This window comes from Rosa rugosa, chromosome 1 (genome assembly GCF_958449725.1).
Source record: "Rosa rugosa chromosome 1, drRosRugo1.1, whole genome shotgun sequence".
Taxonomy (NCBI): domain Eukaryota; kingdom Viridiplantae; phylum Streptophyta; class Magnoliopsida; order Rosales; family Rosaceae; genus Rosa; species Rosa rugosa.
Window position 1 is genome coordinate 24,197,538 of NC_084820.1, and position 18,750 is coordinate 24,216,287.

Here is an 18,750-nt window from a genome sequence, read left to right on the forward strand (position 1 = left end):
ATTGAGAACTTAATGTTAAGAATTAAGATAGATGGTAGCTATTAGCTAACAGAACATTTTAGAGGCGCTTTGCTATATACAGTAGTCAAGTTACTGAAAAACTCAAGCCATAACAACGCAATAGCGGTATAATTTGTTTGAACTTCAAATGATATTAATTTTATGTTTTTTATGTTTATAGTGCTATTATTTTATCAGAATACTAGTCTTTATGTACGTGTAGTAGGTGTTATGGATGGTTGGGTATCTTAGATACGCATCATTCCAGCCTCATAAGGGACACCGCTAGGCTTGATCCACCTATCACCAAAAAGAATTCTACCAGGGGCGAATTCACCGGCTTGTTCAGGGGTGGCCAACTTGTACCAATTCACCCTCTTGTTAGTGGCCGCACCAGGTCCCCTGTTTGAGTACTCACCGAACCAGCATGTTTGGTGATTGATCTTACCGGTCCACTCCATCCAACCCAGGGGGTTGATCACATCATCGATTTGGGACTGCATCACGATGGTCCTGGAGTAGGTGTTCCATGGCCTGCCCAAGTAGGCCATTTTGGTGTTCTTGTCTTCAATGTAGTCCTTCTCGCCGCTGATGGTGCAGTTTTGGAGGACAATGGCAGTAGGCTGGCGCTTGTCGCTCCTTCCTTGGGCGGTGACCATGATGTCTTGATTTGGGTCGGGCTTCCTGATGATCAACTTGCAGTTCTGGAACACGACGGCTGCGTCACCAAAGATGAAGTCGATGGTTCCAGTGATGGTGCAGTCGCGGTAGAACTGCCTGTGGGTTTGGGTGTAGAGAGTGTCTTGGTAACCGTCTATCCGGCAGTTATAGAAGATGGACAGGTCAGATTGAACACGCAATGCCACAGCTTGGTGTCCTTTGGGTCCGGCTGTATTCTCAAATCCTACGTCCTTAGCAATGAAGTAGTCTCCTATCACAGCTGCATGCGTCACAAAGTTAGACAGTCTGATATGTTAAGTTATCAAAAAATGTCTGCACGTCACACGAATTATATATCGACACTCACCGACAGTGGCGGTTTTGAATGTTTGGATACCATTGGCATAGTTCTTGTTACCCGTGATCTTAGTCTTAGTAGGGCCATCACCAATGAACATGACATTGGTCATGTGCTTGTCAAGCAACACATTCTCGTTGTACACACCCTCCTTGATGTAGATCACAAACGTCTTCTGACCGTTGTCCTTGGGAATATCCTTGAGAGCCTCATTGATGGTCTTGTACTTTCCGCTTCTGTCCATGGCGACTACGACATCGGGTTTAAGGGAGCTGGGATTGGCAGTGGTAAGGTCAAGCTTGCGTCCGTCGATCCATGAGGGGATGATCTTAGGCGCCTTTTTTGGGTCAATAGGAGCCTCAGCCAAGAGACGACGTTGGGTTTTAAGGTTGCTGTTTCCAAAGAGGTTGCTAATTTCAGTGACCATGGCAAGTCCATTCTTGGTGAGTTCTTGTGATTGCTTCAAAAAGTCCTGCATTTTGGTCCCGGCGTCACCGGTGGTGTTCTGGAACCCATCCAAGCAAGTCTGTTCGTAGCTGATGGAGGCACTGAGCCAGATCTTGAGGTCTTCGACATACTCTTTGAGCTTCCTGACTTCAAAGGGGCCGATCTTCTCGAACGACTTCTTCAAATCATCGATGGAGTACGTTAAGAGCTCTTTGCAGTTCTCAAGGGCCTGGTTGGCCATCGGATCTTTGGCGAGATCTTTCAAGGTGGAGGAATTGTTGATCACCTCTTGGATTTTGTCCATGGTGATCTGGAACCCAAGCTTGATGAGCTCTTTTGGGTCAGTAACATTGCCGGCTTTTGCAGAGAGGCTATTCTGGCAGGTTTCCTTGTAGTCTGTTGGTTGGCAGACAGCTTCAATTGCCTTAGATGTTGTGGCTGGTTTCTTCTCGTCCTTTACGTCTTTTTGGCTTCTGGTGACTCCAACAACCACAGCAACCACCATGGCTACCAGGATCAATGCCGACAAGCCGATGATGGCGAACTTCTTCTTCTTGTCGTGACGGTCATTTCCGCTCATGTTGACTGATTGGATAGAAGCTCTCAAAGATAAAAGGTGCGGGGTATCCTAGTGGTGAGAAAGATATAGGAGAGGTTTATTTATTTTCAGGTAAGTTGTTGCATGTGTAGAGCTGTTGGGGATCTTTCTATTCGAGCAGTGCACAGTAATTATTTATTGGTTTCCCGCTGATTGGAATGTTTTTGTCAATGCAGGAATTTATAAGGGAGGAGATCTCCAAATGGCAGTTATTGCAGTTATGAAACTTGAGGTGTGGAAAGTGCCGATCCAATTAAAATTAATAGTGGTTGATGGTTTCTTCTCTCTATTACGAACACTGTTGAAACGGATTGAGAGAAGCTTCTGAGTACGGCTGCAGCAACAACAATTTGTTTTTGTTTTTGTTTTTTTGTTTTTAAGCAAATAAGGGATTAGTCAAAGCTTTCCGAAAGCTACTCAATCATTAACAATACAAGGTTGTTGGCTCCGCCATATCCTAATAACAAAAAGTCGTCGCCAAGTTCTTAGAGATTTAAAAAGTGTCATTAATGATACATGACAGGTAGAGAGTCAATATTAGTCTTTGTTAGTACGATAGGTAATTGGTAAGCACATATATGATCACACCATCAAGATGAGCAAAAATAGTGATAATGAGGAGACATGGTTTCAACCAAGTTTGGTATCGCAATAATAATTTTAAAAAGGTCCCGATATGGATAATCTAACGCTCTAAACCCAGAAAATTGTGAATCCATTCACCAACTTGTAGACCTGATTGGAACTTCATCATCCAAAGTCCAAACCATTTTTTGATGTTGGACCAAAGCTGTTTTTCTCGTATAGATGGTGCAACCATACCCCTATCCGTGTATGTTGACCATAATTAAGCCCAAGGTTCTAAAAAACGCTAGGCGCTAGTCGGGCGGTGACCCAGGGACTAGGTGTTTCCCTTAGGCGCTGGGCTACTAGGCGGGGACTAGGCGGTTCTAGGCGGGGCCTAGGCAGTTCTAGGCAGGGCCTAGGCGGTCGTAAACCCTAATTTATTCTATATTTTGACTATTTTTTATATTTATAATTAATTTTTAGACTTTAATTATTGTTATTTATATTATTATATGTCATAAAAATAATTTAAAATTAAAAAAAAAAAAAAAAAAAAAACCGCCTAGTCCCTGGGTCACCGCCCGACTAGCGCCTAGCGTTTTTTAGAACCTTGGGCTTAATTATGGTCAACATACACGGATAGGGGTATGGTTGCACCATCTATACGAGAAAAACAGCGTTGGTCCAACATCAAAAAATGGTTTGGACTTTGGATGATGAAGTTCCAATCAGGTCTACAAGTTGGTGAATGGATTCACAATTTTCTGGGTTTATAGCGTTAGATTATCCATATCGGGACCTTTTTAAAATTATTATGGCATTATTATTTTTTTCTTTTTGGCTATTGGAAAGAAATTTGCTCTTTTGGAGTTTTGGCTATTAGCCTTAAAAAGTTCGGAGAAAGAGGAATATTAGCAATTATTTATGACCCATCTTTCTCTCCTTAATGAAAAAACAAAAAAATACATCCTCCACATTCTACAATTCTTAAAGGGTGGTGCTATTATCTTCTCAAAAAAAAAAAAAAAGGTGGTGCTATTCGCACACTCTTTTTCTCTATTCACACACCCACTCTATTTATCTATTACTTTAATTTTTTTTTTACCTATTACCCTAACTACCCTTCTTTGCAATTTTATTTCTTTTTTCTTTTTTATTTTTTATTTTTTCTATTTGGCAAGTCAATCATCCCCAAATCCTAAATCTTTATTTTCCCACAGACATAGAGAACTTCAAAACTCTTTGCAATTTTCTCTTTTATTTTTCATCAAAAACTTCTCTAGCATAGTCATTCGATCTCTCTAATGTGATGCTTTGAAGTTTATTTGTTTCATATTCGTAGTGCCATTACGTAGCAACAATCTTTTGCCTGAAGTGCTATTGTATATTTCTTTGGATGCAAGTTATGTTCTAAGCGCTCATGTGTTTTCTCATGTAGTTTTCTTATGCTATTTTAAATTTGACTTGTGGAGATGATTTTTCCTTGTTCTTTTGAGATTAGAAACAGAGGTTCCAGAGTCTTCTCTCTTGAGATTCCTCAGGATATTGCAAACCAGATTAGCTATAGTGTTGTAGTATAAAGTACTGGTGGTGTCATGAAATTTTGATGAGGTAATCATTCTACATGATTTAGAAGATGCTGACTAACATTATTGACAATTGTATGTTCAATCATATTTTGATTATTCTGGCCTTGCATAATACATTCTTATTATTGTTTTCTGTTTTTGCTACACTAGACATAGATTAAAGAGTTGAGAAAATCAGTCATATCATCACTCTACAGAATGCTTTATGTCACTGGGAATGGTATCTTGAAACAATGTTGCTTAATCAGATGTGAGAGGTTTTGGATCTCCTTTAGTTTAGGTGATGAGCTTATACCTTTCTTCAGTTTTCTATAGCATTCATGACATATCTAAATCTCCAAACTCAGTTACATCGTGATTTTTCATCTAAGCCCTAAACTTTGCCACACTAATTGCAGAACTTTTGACAGATTGCACTTCGTCCTGCCCATCGGTTTTTTTTTCTCTAATCAGCAATGACATTCACAAGAAAAATTGATTTATTGTATAATGATGTTTAATTCATGATTGACCAAATAGAAAAAAAAAAACATAATTACAAGGGAGGATAGTTAGGGTAATTTGTAAATTTTTATATATTAAAGTAATGAAACAATAGAGAGGATGTGTGAATAGAGAAAATTGGTGTGCGAATAGCACCACCCTTCTTAAAATGTTGAATTTTATTGAGGGACCGTCCATTTGTTTGATCATTGGTACATAATTAAATTTAAGTTACACTTTGCCATTGTCCAAGAAAAACCTAGGTCGCTGCCTTCACCCAGCATAACCATGAGAGGTCTTTGGTTGCACATAGTTAGGTAGCCGGGCTCTTCTCCTTGTGAAAGGATGTCGACATGTTCCTATACTAGTCTACCCTCTCAACCATTCATCTAGTTTTGTTTTGGGTTTATGCCAATCTTATATGCGACGTTATATGCATGGTTGCGATAACAATCTAGCCCATGTTCCATTATTAGAACTTTTTATATTCTTCAATCTCGTGTCACCAGCGTTGATGATTAAATTGAAATTTGAGTTGATTGACAATCATAATTTCAATAAGTCTTTCTTGGTTAAAGTCGGATTTCAAATTTTCCCTACATATACGTGAGTTTAGCTAGGCAGGGAGAACTAGCAAGTAATGGTAGTAGGGTAGCAGAGTTGACCTTAAGTGTTCGGGCTATCAAGGCAAAGTAAATCCATGATACTTGAAACATTTTAGTAAGCCTGGGCATGGTCCCAACCCGAGGGTCAATATGCTGAGCCCGGGACCGAGTTCAAAGTTTTCGGGTCGGTCTTAGATGAAGTTTTTCTGAAGTCGGGACCGGAGAGAGCCCGGACTGATGTTTTTCGGGTCGGGTTTCTCGGGTTTTCTGGCCTTTTGCATCATCTCGAGATTTGGAATATCCGGTGAAGATCTATCACCGATCCGGCTAGAAACAGATCAGCTGATGAAGGAACTTGAAGAACTTGAGGAGATCGAGGAATTTGACGAAGAAATCCGGCCAAAAACACATTCGTCGGGGTTTAGATGGAGGACTTTGAGGAGGTCGACTGGTCGAGGTTGTCGCTGTAGTGGCAGCAGTAGCCATGCTCTGGAGAAAGGCGATAGTTGACGAACCTCGTTGAAGGAGTCGGGGCTAAGGAAGTGAGAGGGAGAATAAAAGGGTCATGATGGTGTTGATGTATGGTTTTGGAGGGGAGAGACCCTCATGATGGTGTTGATATATGTGGGTCACCGGAGATGGATATATCTGGGAAGAGAAGAATTGAAGAGAAGAAGAAAGAGGACTAGAGGAGAATAAAGGAAGAGAAGAAAATATGGAGGAGAAGACCCGTGGAGAGAAGAGGGTGAAAAGAAAGAAGGGCCCAACGTGGAAGACTAAAAAAAATATATATAAAATATTTATTAATTGATAGAAGGCTCAACGTGGAGCTTATAAGAGAAAGACATGTGGCATAATGGCATATATAACCTATTTGGGCTTTTATCCGGGCTTTCACGATGGTGTACTCTCAGGCTCGGGACCGGCCCGTTTTATTCTTAAACGGTCCGGGCCTCAAATTTTCGTGTTTTCTTTTCTCAAAGCCCGGCCCGAACCCTGCGGTCCGGGCCGGTTTTTCGAGTTTCAGGGTCAAAACGCCCAGCCCTACATTTTAGTACGTTGTTAACTAATCGATATAAAAAAATATTAAATCAATCTAAAGTTCTTAAATTGCATAGAATAATATAATCAAATTCGAGATTCAATTCTCTTCTAATATAAAAAAATAAAAAATAAAAAAAAAATTCATGATGAATCGAATACAATTACCTATACCCAAATCTCTACAATATGTATAATACACACACACACACACACACACATATATACAGTCCTTCTCAGGTAAGGATATCCTTACCTTAGCCTTAAGAACGGATTTTCAGTTTTTAACCACTTTTTGATCACATATTCATATCTTAACCGTTCAATTTTTAGGTCCTAATGTATAGATCACTTATGCAAATTTTCAGCCAAATTGATGATCGTTAAGATATCAAATTCGATTAAACCAATGAACGAACTGAATCTGTCGAACTGGAATCGTTCGTGTTCATTATTGTAAATTACAGGTTTGAATGCCTTAACGATCATTAATTTGGCTGAAAATTTGCAGAAGTGATCTGTACAATAGGACCTAAAAACTGAACGGTTAAGATGTAAGTATGTGATCGAAAAGTGGTTAAAAACTTGAAATCCGTTCCTATGCTAAGGTAAGGACATCCTTAGCCAAAAAGAATTGTGTGTGTGTATAATACATACATATATATATATATATATATATATATATATATATATATATATATATATATATATATACAGTCCGGCTACACTAAGGATGTCCTTAGTTTTTCTTAGGTACGAATTTCCGGTTTTCACCCACTTTCAGATCAAATTTTCACATCTTAACCGTTCAGTTTTTAGGTCCTAATGTATAGATCACTTCTGCAAAATTTCAGCCAAATTGGTGATCATTAAGGCATCCAAAACTATAAATTACAACAATGTAAACGAACGGTTCCGGTTCGACAGATTCGGTTCGTTCGTGTAAATTGCAGTTTTGGACGCCTTAACGATCACCAAATTGGCTGAAATTTTGCAGAGGTGATCCATACATTAGGACCTAAAAACTGAACGGTTAAGATGTGAAAATGTGATCGGAAAGTGGGTGAAAACAGTAAATCCGTTCCATAAGAAAAACTAAGGACATCCTTACCTGAGAAAAATCCTATATATATATATATATATATATATATATATATATATATATAGGCCCAATCACAGGGCGGACGTCGACGTAGCAGGCGATTCCAGGTGGCGACAGCAGCACGGGGCTGGCCGGAGGGAGGCCGGAGGTGTCCCAGACCTCTTCTGGGCAGCGATCGAGGTCGGGGTTACCGGTTTCTGGGCAGCCACCTCACCTGCAACTGCAAGTTCTATGCAGCGCTGCAGAACGGTCGCCGACGACTCCACCCAACCGCAGATCGGCTTCGCAGACCCTGGCGTCCATTCTGCAAGCCGCGCCGCGCTGTCGACACTTGATCGAGGCCGGAGGAGCGACGTCCGCACTTTTTCTGGGTGTAAAATGATTTGTCTTTGATATTGGTGGAAGAAGCCAACTGAGTCGCCATAGCCACTATATCTCATTCCTTTAATTTTTCAACAGATGCAACAAGCAATTTTACCCAGAGGCAATGGATTAACCTGTTGACTTTCTCATGAACAAGAACTCGCTGGTGACACATCTGTCTATTTTAATTTTGGGAAAATGGTCCGTATGGTACCCCGTCTTTGCCTCCTTATAACTTTTGGTACCTGAGCTTCAAAAAATATCAATACTGTACCTGAGGTTCTTTGGCCGACAGAAGATTGGTACATATGGCCGTTATCTCCATTACGGCATCTGCCAGTTGGCAATTTTGATCATAAAATGACCAATTTACCCTTTATTCATTTTTCTTTTTGTTTTTCCCTCAATTTTCTTTTTTGAACGTTTTTTCCTAAGTTCTTCTTCCTTAGGTCCTCTGTTTTTTTTTTCTTTCCTAAAAATCTATAGAGAACTAGCTGATTGACAGAATCAACCCGGCCCTAAGAGGAAAAGAAACAGTTCATTGGAGGCTTGGAAGCTCTCATGCAGTCGTCTCTCTCGCTAGAACTGGATTATTCTTGAAATTTGGCTTGACGAGTGGGAGCAATCGGCGGGCCTTTTGGCGATGCAACGGAGCCCTTCCTCCATCATGAGGTCGACCTCTTTCATAACGGCTGCGCTAGCGTAGTAGTCTTCGTCGATGTACGGTAAGGCATCGATGATCTTGGCGTTGGTTAAGGGGCCCGGCCACGATGAACCTTGGGGCGGAGCTTCTAACATTAAGATTTTGTTGCCGGTGGAGGTGGTGGTGTTTGCCATTGTTGTGAGCTGTGTGAAGTATCAGAGAGAGAGTTTGGGGATTTTTTTTTTTGGTAAAACCTCTGCAATTGAGAAGGAAGAGAGTGCAAGAGGCTTCTCCACCTCCAACGCCTTTGGTTCCATCGCCACCTCCGCCGTCTCCACCACCACCAGATTTCTATCACTTTCTTGATTCTAATCTATACCATAGCCAATTCCAATCAAATGTTAGAAGCTGAGGACTGTTCTGGTTCAGTAGCCGAAGAACCCACAAGAGAAAAGATGGGTCTTAAGCTTAGGCTGCTGGGTTTTCATGGTGTTTGTCTATGGTGTTGATGTGAGAGAGAGAGAAGCAAAGACAAAACTTGATTGAGAGAGAGAGAGAGATGTTAGGTCCATAATTACCTGGTAATTATTCCCCTAATCTTGCACTTTTGCTTAACTTTTTTTGTTTATTTATATATATTTATTATTTTTTCCTTATCATGCTAGGAAATGATGGAGAAACTTAGAAATGCATTAAAAAGTTAATCTTAGAACCTTTTCCTACTTCGACTAGGAGAAACCGAGCTAGCCAAGGAAGGAGGAGCGGCAGACTGACCAAATGAACTCCAAATGAGTTGAAACTTTCCTGATCCATTCTAGACATCCTAAGGATCATTTGTTATGAAGAGTGCAAGAGCTAGTTCAGAATGGAAGGCCTTCAAAAGATCAGTGCAATTTTCTGCACTAGAAGACAACAACTGCACAACCGGATCTGTAAGGATGCCGGCAGCATTTTTGGCCACACCACGGAGGAACATTTGGTATGAAGAAGTCAAAGGCCAATTCAGAAGTCTCGGTGGAGATCTAAGTGAAGGAAGAAAGGAGAAAAAAGTGCTCAAACGGACGAAAAAGAAGTCAACGGAGGTCAACGCCGGATTCCGAACATTTCTGGCCAAGTTGGCCGGCGAAGACCATGTGTGGAGGATAAGGAAGAGCTGACTAGGGTTAGAGACTTTAGGTCTAGGTTATTTTGAAATTCAAAATTTGAAAGATGACAAGTGGTCACATTCTTATACCTTACACATTTGTCTCCCATTTATTACTTTGTTCCCTTACACAATGACCCTTCTACCCTTACTTTTTCTCCTTCAAAAAAATATCTATAGGCTTTCTAGGTCATTTCTATGTGGAGTCAAAGTCAAAGACTAGATCCACATTTTGTGCTTACACATTTGTCAATTAGATCTCACAATTGATTCCTTTTGATCTCCACCCTTGATTTGAATTGCCTTGGCCTTTAAATATACTATTCTCTCTTCCAAAAACCGTGCATCCCCTTAGCTCCCTCATTTTGGAGCATCAAAATCTCTTTTTTCTCTAGTTTTAGGTTAGTTTTTCATACCTTGTACATAGTTCTTTAAGTTTGTGTGAGAAATAGGTGTGTAGGCACTTGAGTTTCATCAAAACCGAAGTTACTACACACTCTAAATCAATCACAACACTTGCTTTCACATATCCAAGCCCTTGTTCTTCCTTGTTCTTGAGCTTTGTGGATGTGTATGTTGTTTTGGGTTGTTAAAACCAAAAATCTCATACCTTGAAGCAAGTCTCTCATCATTTGACATCTTTGAGAGCTAGGTGGGAGGTTGGGTAGTTCTTCTATTTTCTCTTCCTTCTTTCTTTAATTTGATGTTCATAGCTTGTATTTGTAATAACATGTGCTGTGAGTAGTTGGATTTGAGGCTAGGGCAAACTTATGTGCAAATAATGTAAATTTCCATGTGGTTTGATGTTTATGCATGTTTTGAATCTTTTGGCTACTATATTTTCATGTATCTTTTGGATACTATACTTTCATGTATCATAAGTGTGTTTATAGATTTATCACCTAGAAGCATGCTTTAGGAAATTAATGAATCGGAAACATGAACTTGATAAACTCTTGATTCCGTGAGCATATGTAGCTAAATAGGTGGTGGCTTAGCTTATTCCTATGGGAAGAACTAAGTTGCTTGAATTTCTTACCTTGAAATTAAAGCATGATGTTGTGAGTTTAGGTTCCGGAAGAATTTAGGCTCACGGCACCATAGGCCATTTAGGATCCGGAAGATTTGAATGGGTATAAAGCTTGTGTAATTTAGCTTTGCTTCGGAAGAGATTGTTAAATTGCATGACTAGTTGGTTTCTTGGTAGCTTCATCAAAGCACTAAGGGGAAATTTATCAAAGCATGTTATTACATTAAATATGTGTTACATTTTGTGCATGAGTAAGGTTAGGTGATGCCTAAGTCTCTATTCTTCTCATTGATTTAGTCTCTACATTTTTATTTGTTTATTTCATTTTTATGCAACTTAATTTTCTTTATCCAAATTAAAATCAACCAAGCCGCTCACTACCACAATTGTTAATACCATCCTCATGATCTTTAGCTTCCAAAGGGCTAAGGTTGTGAACTTGTAAAAAGGTAGACTCGCATGTGTTTTCTAGGTATATTTTCACGGCGATCTAGCTAGGGTAGAGTTATTCAATCCCTTAGGTACAATACTCTTACTTTTCCCCTTTACTAAAACTTGACCTCCTATACTTGGGAGTAGAGCACATCATCCACAAATTGCATACACTTTCATAATTCATACTCAAGGATGTCTCCAAAAAGAGAGCAAAAGAAGATGGTAATGGCGGTCTCCAGCACTTTGTTTCTAAAAGTTTCAATCTTTCTCTGAATCTTTGGGTGTAAATTTGTAATGGGTTTGGTTCGATTTCAAGTGGGTTTTTCTTAATCCATGAATTTAATGAGGATGATTGCTTAGATTTGTTTCTTAGAATCTAGGAGCTGGGTTTAATTAATTAAGGGATGTATTGTATTGAGTCATTTTTATCCACTTTTGCAATTTCATGTGTAATAATGTAAAGGAAGTTTGGAGATTTATGGTTCTTTAATGGGTGAACGTTTTCAGATTTCATGAGAAAAATGTGTGTGTGAGAGAGAGAGAGAGAGCAACTTAAGGTTCCTGTTCTTTCTTCTGGATTTCATCTATGGAGATGATTTGCAAAAAGAGAGAGGAAGATGAACAGAGACATGAAAATTGAGTTTAAGATTTTATTCAAAAAAAAAAATGAGCTAAAACATGAATAGACGAAAATGCCCTTCAAAAATTGACAACTGGCAAACGCCGTAACGACCATATATATCAATCTTCAGTTGGACAAGGAACCTCATGTACCGTATTAATATTTTTTTGAAGCTCAAGTATAAAAAATTATAAGGAAACAAGGACGGGGTACCGGACCATTTCCCCTTTAACTTTTGAAGTTCTTTCGGTTTCTCTCGTTTCAAAAACCCAGATTCATGGTTGCATGTGCATACACATTCCACAATAACTAATGATGTGCATGAAGGTACAAACAGTGAAGTCAATGCTATGATTGCTGCAACAAGCCAATGAACAAAGTCGCATACCCATTGCTTTCAAAGATTCAACCATTTCCTACCAAACTCTTCGCTTTAATTCCACAGCAACCAAAGTTCCTCAACCCCCCCTAAGTAGTGCTAGTAGTAATTACAGACTTCAACAAATTGCATTAATTAAACCCACATAATTAAGATCTATGGCAATCATTTCACTTCCTGGTTGGCTTTGATGATGCACCAGTAGAACAGAACTTGCGAGGAATGCAATTTCCTCTCACCGCTGCTTTCTCTCTCTTCTCTTCCTCCTCCTCCACTGTTTCTTCTCCTAGCCCGGCTTTGTTGCTCCTGATGACCAAAATTAATCACATGGCAAAGTTACTTAAACCCAAATTATGCAGAAGAAGTAATCATAGACCAAGCTAGGTAATTAAAGTTTACTCATTACAAATTCAGAATGACCTATTTCATCCTACTCATTGGCCATTACAAATTATCAATTACTCATCACGGAGCAAAGTTACTTGAACCTATACTACGAAGGACCCGCAATCAAGAACCAAGCTTTGTAATAAAATAAAATATAAAATAAAAAATAAAACCCACTTGCAACTTACCCATTACCCATTATTGATAACCAACTAAATTTACCAACCTATCATACAAGATTCATTTCCCATTGCCAACTTTTAATTACCCACGATAATCTCTAACTACACAATACAAATTATGCAAATAAGGTCTAAATATGCATATTGCATGAAGAACATGAAAACTGACCTTTCTTCATTATAGGAATTGGATTTTTTGAGCACAGGTTCAGCTGAATGTACTCTTTGATCTTCCTTCATGGACTCCACAATGCTCCCACTGAAATACTCCTTCTCCTCCGCCTGTAAATTCCCAAACCTCGGATTCTCAGACATGTAAGTAATCATATCCTCATCCTCTATGGCAACCTTCACCGCACTCCTGTACACCACCTCTTTACGAAAACTCTGACTACTCCTCTCCCTCTTCACAATCCCTTGACTCACGCACGGTGTGCTTTTGGCCTTAGCCACGGCCGAGCTGCCGCAAGCAATGAGCTGGAGCAGAACAGAGTTCTTACCCTGCCCTGCCTTCGAAACAGAGTAGCTCTGTTTCGTAACAATGGGGTCGCCGTCCTCGAACCTCATGGACACATTGTTGCTGTGGTTTGCTTGGTTCAACACTGAAGCTGGTGCATTTGGGAGAGGAGATGACTCGGGGGGAGTCTTGTGGGTTTGCGGTGGTTGTTGTTGTTGTTCTTCGAGTTCATCTGTGGAGACTCCTCTGGAGCAGCGAGAGTTTGTTGTTGTGGAGCTTGTGTAGCTTGTTTTCTCGTCCTCATAGTCAACTTCTTCTTCTTCTTGTTCATCATATTGATCAGGGTCTTCATGAAACTTGTGGTTACTGTTTGGGGTTGGAGCAAGTGGTGGTGATCTCCTCTTGGACCCAAAATTTGAGTCTTGAATTTGTTGGGGGCTGCTTATTTGAATCTGGTTCAATCTCTCTGCAAAAAGTAATCAAGATGGTGATTTAGTTGACTGTGAAAATATAATTATTGATCAGTAAAGACAGATGAAACCAAAAGGGTACAGAGTGAGTACTACTACTTACCAGAGCAGCCTTCAACTAGCTCAGAGCCTTTGAGTACATACTCAGCTCCATCTGCTGGGTAGATTATGTCGTTTTCTGCTAAATCATTCCACACATAACCGTTCTTGTAGCTCCTAATTAGCGTAAAGAACAAAACATTAGCCTAATTACTCCATAATACTAAAAAGATTGATGATTTATTAAAAAATTATACACCTTTTGCAGGACCAGGAATATAGTGAGGGCATGCCCTTGCCTCTGAGAGCAGTGAGCCTATCCATTACATCTGCATAATGAAAAATCAACAAATCAAAATCTGAGAGTTCTTTTTTAAGGAAACCAAGTGCTGGGTTTTAATTTAAGTACCTCTCAAACGAAGAGGTTGATTGGGCAAATGGGTGATCTCCATGTAGTGAGGATGTTCAAGATGACCATTTCTTGAGAGGTAGTAGACAATTTGGACCTTTTTGATGGTGGGTTTGTTGACTGCTACTCTTGGCTGCAGTTGCTGCATGCACACTTTGGCTCTATCTGGACTGGTTTGGGGTCTTCGAAATCGAACATCCATTTCTGAGCTCTGGAGAATCAGATATTCTTCTTCTTCTTCTTCCCCTTGAACTCTTTTGCAGTTCTTTCTTAATGTGGGTTTTGGTTGTTGGAAGACTTAATAGCGGCACTGGTTTAATAAGAGTGAGAGTGAAAAGGGGAGGAGGTATAGGGCAATAGGATAGATTGATCAGTACAGATCCTCAAAAGGCGTAACTACTGGAGAACGATTCAGACCTCAGCTTTGGATGCTTTTGAATTTGAGGGAGTGTGTGTAGTGTATGGTCATGATGGAAGGTTCACTGTTTGAGAATTTAACTTTGACTTTGGTTTTGCCCGGATCCCAAAATGAGACAAGGAAAGTGAAATATCAAGATCACAAAAATATTAGAAAAGGTAACTTTTATTGTGCATTGTCGGTATTAATCAACGTACCATTCAACGGAACTTTGTTTATTTTACATTAGGTATGTGCATAAATTGTCAATAATGTGTTATGCACTTGTGCACAATGTGATCCTACGAACGAAAGGGATCCTAAAAAACAAACAACAAGTTGATTTTCACTTTAATAACTTTTTAGATTTTTATCACACTATTGTGAATTTTGAAGTCATTGATATTTTGGTAATCTATATTGACAATTTATCGAAATAGCACGCAAATGCGCAATGATTTTTTTGTCATTATATGATTCAATCGAGGAGGCGGTGTGGTACTGTGGTGTGCTTCGTAGTTGATTTTTTGTTCTAAAAAATGTTTTTTATGGTGGTTTGATTGTTTTTTTATTAGAAAATTTTATCATCCAACCGTTTGTTTTATCTAAATGGCCAATTAAGCCATTAAACTTGTCAGCCGCAACATGTTGATGACATTCTAGATTAGGCGACAGGGGAGGGTGGGGTGATTAGGTGATTCCTTTTGGTCTTGACCAAATTAATTCTTATCTCTTCCATTGTTTTAGTCTTGACCCTGCATGACATATTTCACGTCAGGAGTAATTTTTATTGACATTCTCTAATCAGCTTTACGCAATGTATCTCGGATTACACTTGATATCTTGTACCACAACAAAGTATTGGCAAACTTAATGCCGGAAAAGGTCTTGGATCATTGTTCATTAGACCCAATAGACATTAACTTTTATTATATGGGTCGTTGGAGTACTCTCCGACGTTAACTTTATAAGGTCGATATATATATTTTTTTTTTCATTGATTCATTCCCTTATTTTGTAGATCCTTTTATTTCTATGCTGAAAACATTGACAATGATTATATCCTTTTTCTGCAAACAATGTCACGGACCTAACAAGAGGGTTTTCAGTTTTTGCTATTTATGCAGATACAGATCAACAAGTGGACATGATAAAATTTACTGGTTTTATTAATGGCTTATTAATATGCTTCTCTATCCTCTACTCTAGCTAGGGACTAGGGTTATATATAAATAAGTACTACTCCAGCTAGCTATCTAAATGACTTGTCTCATCAAATTTATCCAAAGAAGTGGAAAAGAGATATCGATCATTTAGTTGTAATATCATTATACCTAGTAAATTAATGTCTAACTTCCAATTTTCTAAAGGGAAAAATAAATCAATATTAGATTAAAAGCTAAAAAGGTCAATCTCTTTTTCTTTCTTTTTTGGGCATTCAAAAGATCAATCTCTTCTTGATACATGTTTTGAAATTGTGGACTTCGATTTGTTCTACATGTGCAATAGCGAAAGAAAACATTACCATACACAAAATCCGACCTGTAAGAGATGAAGAAAACAAAATTGGCAGTGTGCTAAACTATAGGCATAGCGTGTGACCGGAAAATTAATGATACTATTCTAATAGTAGTTAAGATCTCAAAAGATTATCTCTTTTAGATACATGTTCTGAACTTTGCGGGTTTGTTTTCACGATGTAAGGTAATTTATTACAATAATAATATTATGAAAAATAAAATAAAATCAAAAACTACCACATAGAGCTCATTACCATTTGGTCCAGTGGCATAAGTCTCATTTTTATAAGTAGGGTGTCGTGAGTTCGACTCACAATAAACTAGTTGTTATATATGAGTTATTTATTTGATTAAAAAAAAAAAGAACTACCACATGGAGAGCACAGCCTTAGAGAAACGAAGTAAAAAATAATAAAAATTCTATAGTGCTCTAGAATTTAAATACTCTAACGTCGGAAGCAGATTAATTATTATTTGTAGTGTGCATCACTTAGTGAAGTAAGACTATCTGCTAGCATGTGTATAAGTAACTTGGGTGAAACTTGGACCTTAAACGAACTATTGTGGAAATTAAGGAACTTGATATTTTTCTTATAACATTTTAATAAGAAGTTGCGAGAGTCTCCCTTCACCTGTAGGGACTAGGGAATAAAAATTAAGTCAATGAGGTTTTTTTTTTTTTTTTTTTTTATAACAGTGAAGTCAATAAGGGGCTTGTGTATTACCTGCAAATAAGACTTTTAAGTTTTAACTGAATGAAAATGAACCGTGAGAGATCACAAGCTGGTTTAAGCCGCAGACCCTCTCCTCCTCGTCTGTTGAACTCGAACTGGACGTTCCCTTTTGGAGTGTAGCTCAGAGGTCCTGTCAAGTCGTGTCCCCAGAATCACAGAGCCCTCGATGAAGCAGCTGCATGCCCGATATTAATTGAACCCTTCCATTTTCACTTTTTCGTTGCTATTCCTCGAAGCCCTGGTTTGTATCCGAGTCCCTTTCCAGTTCTAGGCAGACCCTGCTCTACGACCTCTGGCCTCGATCGATATCCAAGCTTTTACCTAATATTATTGCTTCATCAATGCTGCAGTGTATCTGATCTATCCCTACAGTGGCGGTGGTCTGGTTAATTTGGGTCAATTTGCTTTGTGCTTTCCTGCTTTTTCGCCTGTCCGGCCATTTGCCCTACCTACGCCCTAGACTTATCCGTAGAGTAGCTATAACATGCAGTTTCAACTGTTGGCATCTTCCAATAAAACAATTTAGAGCATTTTGCTGTTTCGATTTATCACATGCAATGGTATGGTATGGAACTGTTTTTTTTTTTTTGTGGTCGAAATTAACTTTACGGTAAATTTGCTTCTTTTCCTCATATGAGAAATAGACTAGTAACTTGTTGCGTAAAACGGGATTACAAAAGTAAAAACAAAAACACAATAAATTAAGAATACGGTTGTGTACATTTTTCAAGCAAGTGAATTTAGTTCGAAGTAGTCCGTGATCTCTTAGTTAAACAAAGACATTACTTTCATCAGTGAAGTGAGATTAGTCTTTATCAATATCATTTCTTACTCATTCACTTTTGTTTGCTTTTTGTCTTTTAGATTCAAAGCATAATCACACTAGGAAATATTGACGGAGTAGGGAGACTGATGAATCAAACAACATGCTAAATAACTTAGATAGGCAAACATCTCGCTAAACAATGATAAAAACTAACCAAAGAATGTGAAGAGATATTAGTTCCTAGCAAGTAAATTTGTACTACCTACTGTTCTTCTTGTATCAAAATTTAAGTTTCTTGACCATCCTAACCAACTATGGATAAAGTTTCAAATAGAGCTAGAGTTGTTTTTGAATACCAACACTAGCACTAACAAATTGGAGGAATTAATGAAGTAGGTCAATGAGTTATATGGTGATGCAAAGGGTGACAAAGATGTACTGCATATGTATTGCTGGAATTTTAGGTCTTAAGCTAAAGAAGATGAAGAAAGAAGAAGAACCTAGAGAGAAAATGAACAAGAAAGCTACAACTGTATTGATATTTTCTGTGTAATGAAATTGCTTATAAGGCTGAGAATCTGAGATTAATGCATGGTTAAGCACCATATTTATACTAATTAACCGTAACAGAAGCTACTAATTGTAATGAGCTATGACCTGTTGGTAAGTTATAATTCTAACATTGTAAAGGTCATGGGCTAAGGGTTTTTTTTTTTTTTTTTTTTTTTTGAAAAAGCTACTACTTGCTCTCTAACAAACTCAATTACTGTATCTTAAGCTTCAACTCGTTCATGAACTCCACTTGTCCTTGCCTGGAGTTCCTTGACAACCTCTTCATGGCCACTTCTTCATTACCTGCAGGTAAAATCCCCTGCAATGAAGAAAGATAGACACGAAGATAGTGAGAAAATGTATCTACAGAGTAGTAGTGCATTTTAAACTTTGTCAAAAAAAAAAAAAAAAAACAGAAGAGTACGTAGTACATTTTAAAGAATAAAGAAAATTTATTAATAGAACAAACTAGGACAGTAAACTTCCACAAGGGAAAATTTACAAGAGCTAACCCAATACACGGTAAGTAGGTAAACCGAAAAAACAAGAAATTCCCCTTTTAAATTTAGATCGGGGTAACACCAAATTTCTCTTTCATTTTGAAGAACTCTCAAGCTTCAGTGTTTCGGTCAAAGTATCTGGAATTTAAAATTCTGTTTTGCATGACTTGACAATAATTTATCCATGTTTAACAACCATTCTGATAAAGTGGTACTTGATTTGTATGTGCTAGCTTCTTCCATGAATAACTGGAAGGGAAAATTTTAAGAA

At 38.5% G+C, this 18,750-nt stretch overlaps 2 protein-coding genes across 2 annotated transcripts; both read right to left on the reverse strand.

Moving 5' to 3' along the window:
- Positions 1 to 248: 248 nt before the first annotated feature.
- LOC133724975 (putative pectinesterase/pectinesterase inhibitor 28) lies at positions 249 to 2,045 on the reverse strand. The gene is made up of 2 exons (XM_062151967.1): positions 1,028 to 2,045; positions 249 to 940 (listed from the first exon to the last, which is right to left on the reverse strand). Exons 1-2 carry the CDS (start codon positions 2,043 to 2,045, stop codon positions 249 to 251), a joined length of 1,710 nt encoding a protein of 569 aa, XP_062007951.1.
- Positions 2,046 to 12,058: 10,013 nt separating this feature from the next.
- On the reverse strand, positions 12,059 to 14,428 carry LOC133726156 (protein SOSEKI 2). Its single transcript, XM_062153680.1, has 5 exons — positions 14,011 to 14,428; positions 13,861 to 13,930; positions 13,666 to 13,778; positions 12,805 to 13,558; positions 12,059 to 12,372 (listed from the first exon to the last, which is right to left on the reverse strand). The coding sequence occupies exons 1-5, from the start codon at positions 14,210 to 14,212 to the stop codon at positions 12,237 to 12,239; spliced, it is 1,275 nt and encodes a 424-aa protein (XP_062009664.1). The 5' UTR covers positions 14,213 to 14,428; the 3' UTR covers positions 12,059 to 12,236.
- Between the last annotated feature and the right edge of the window lie 4,322 nt (positions 14,429 to 18,750).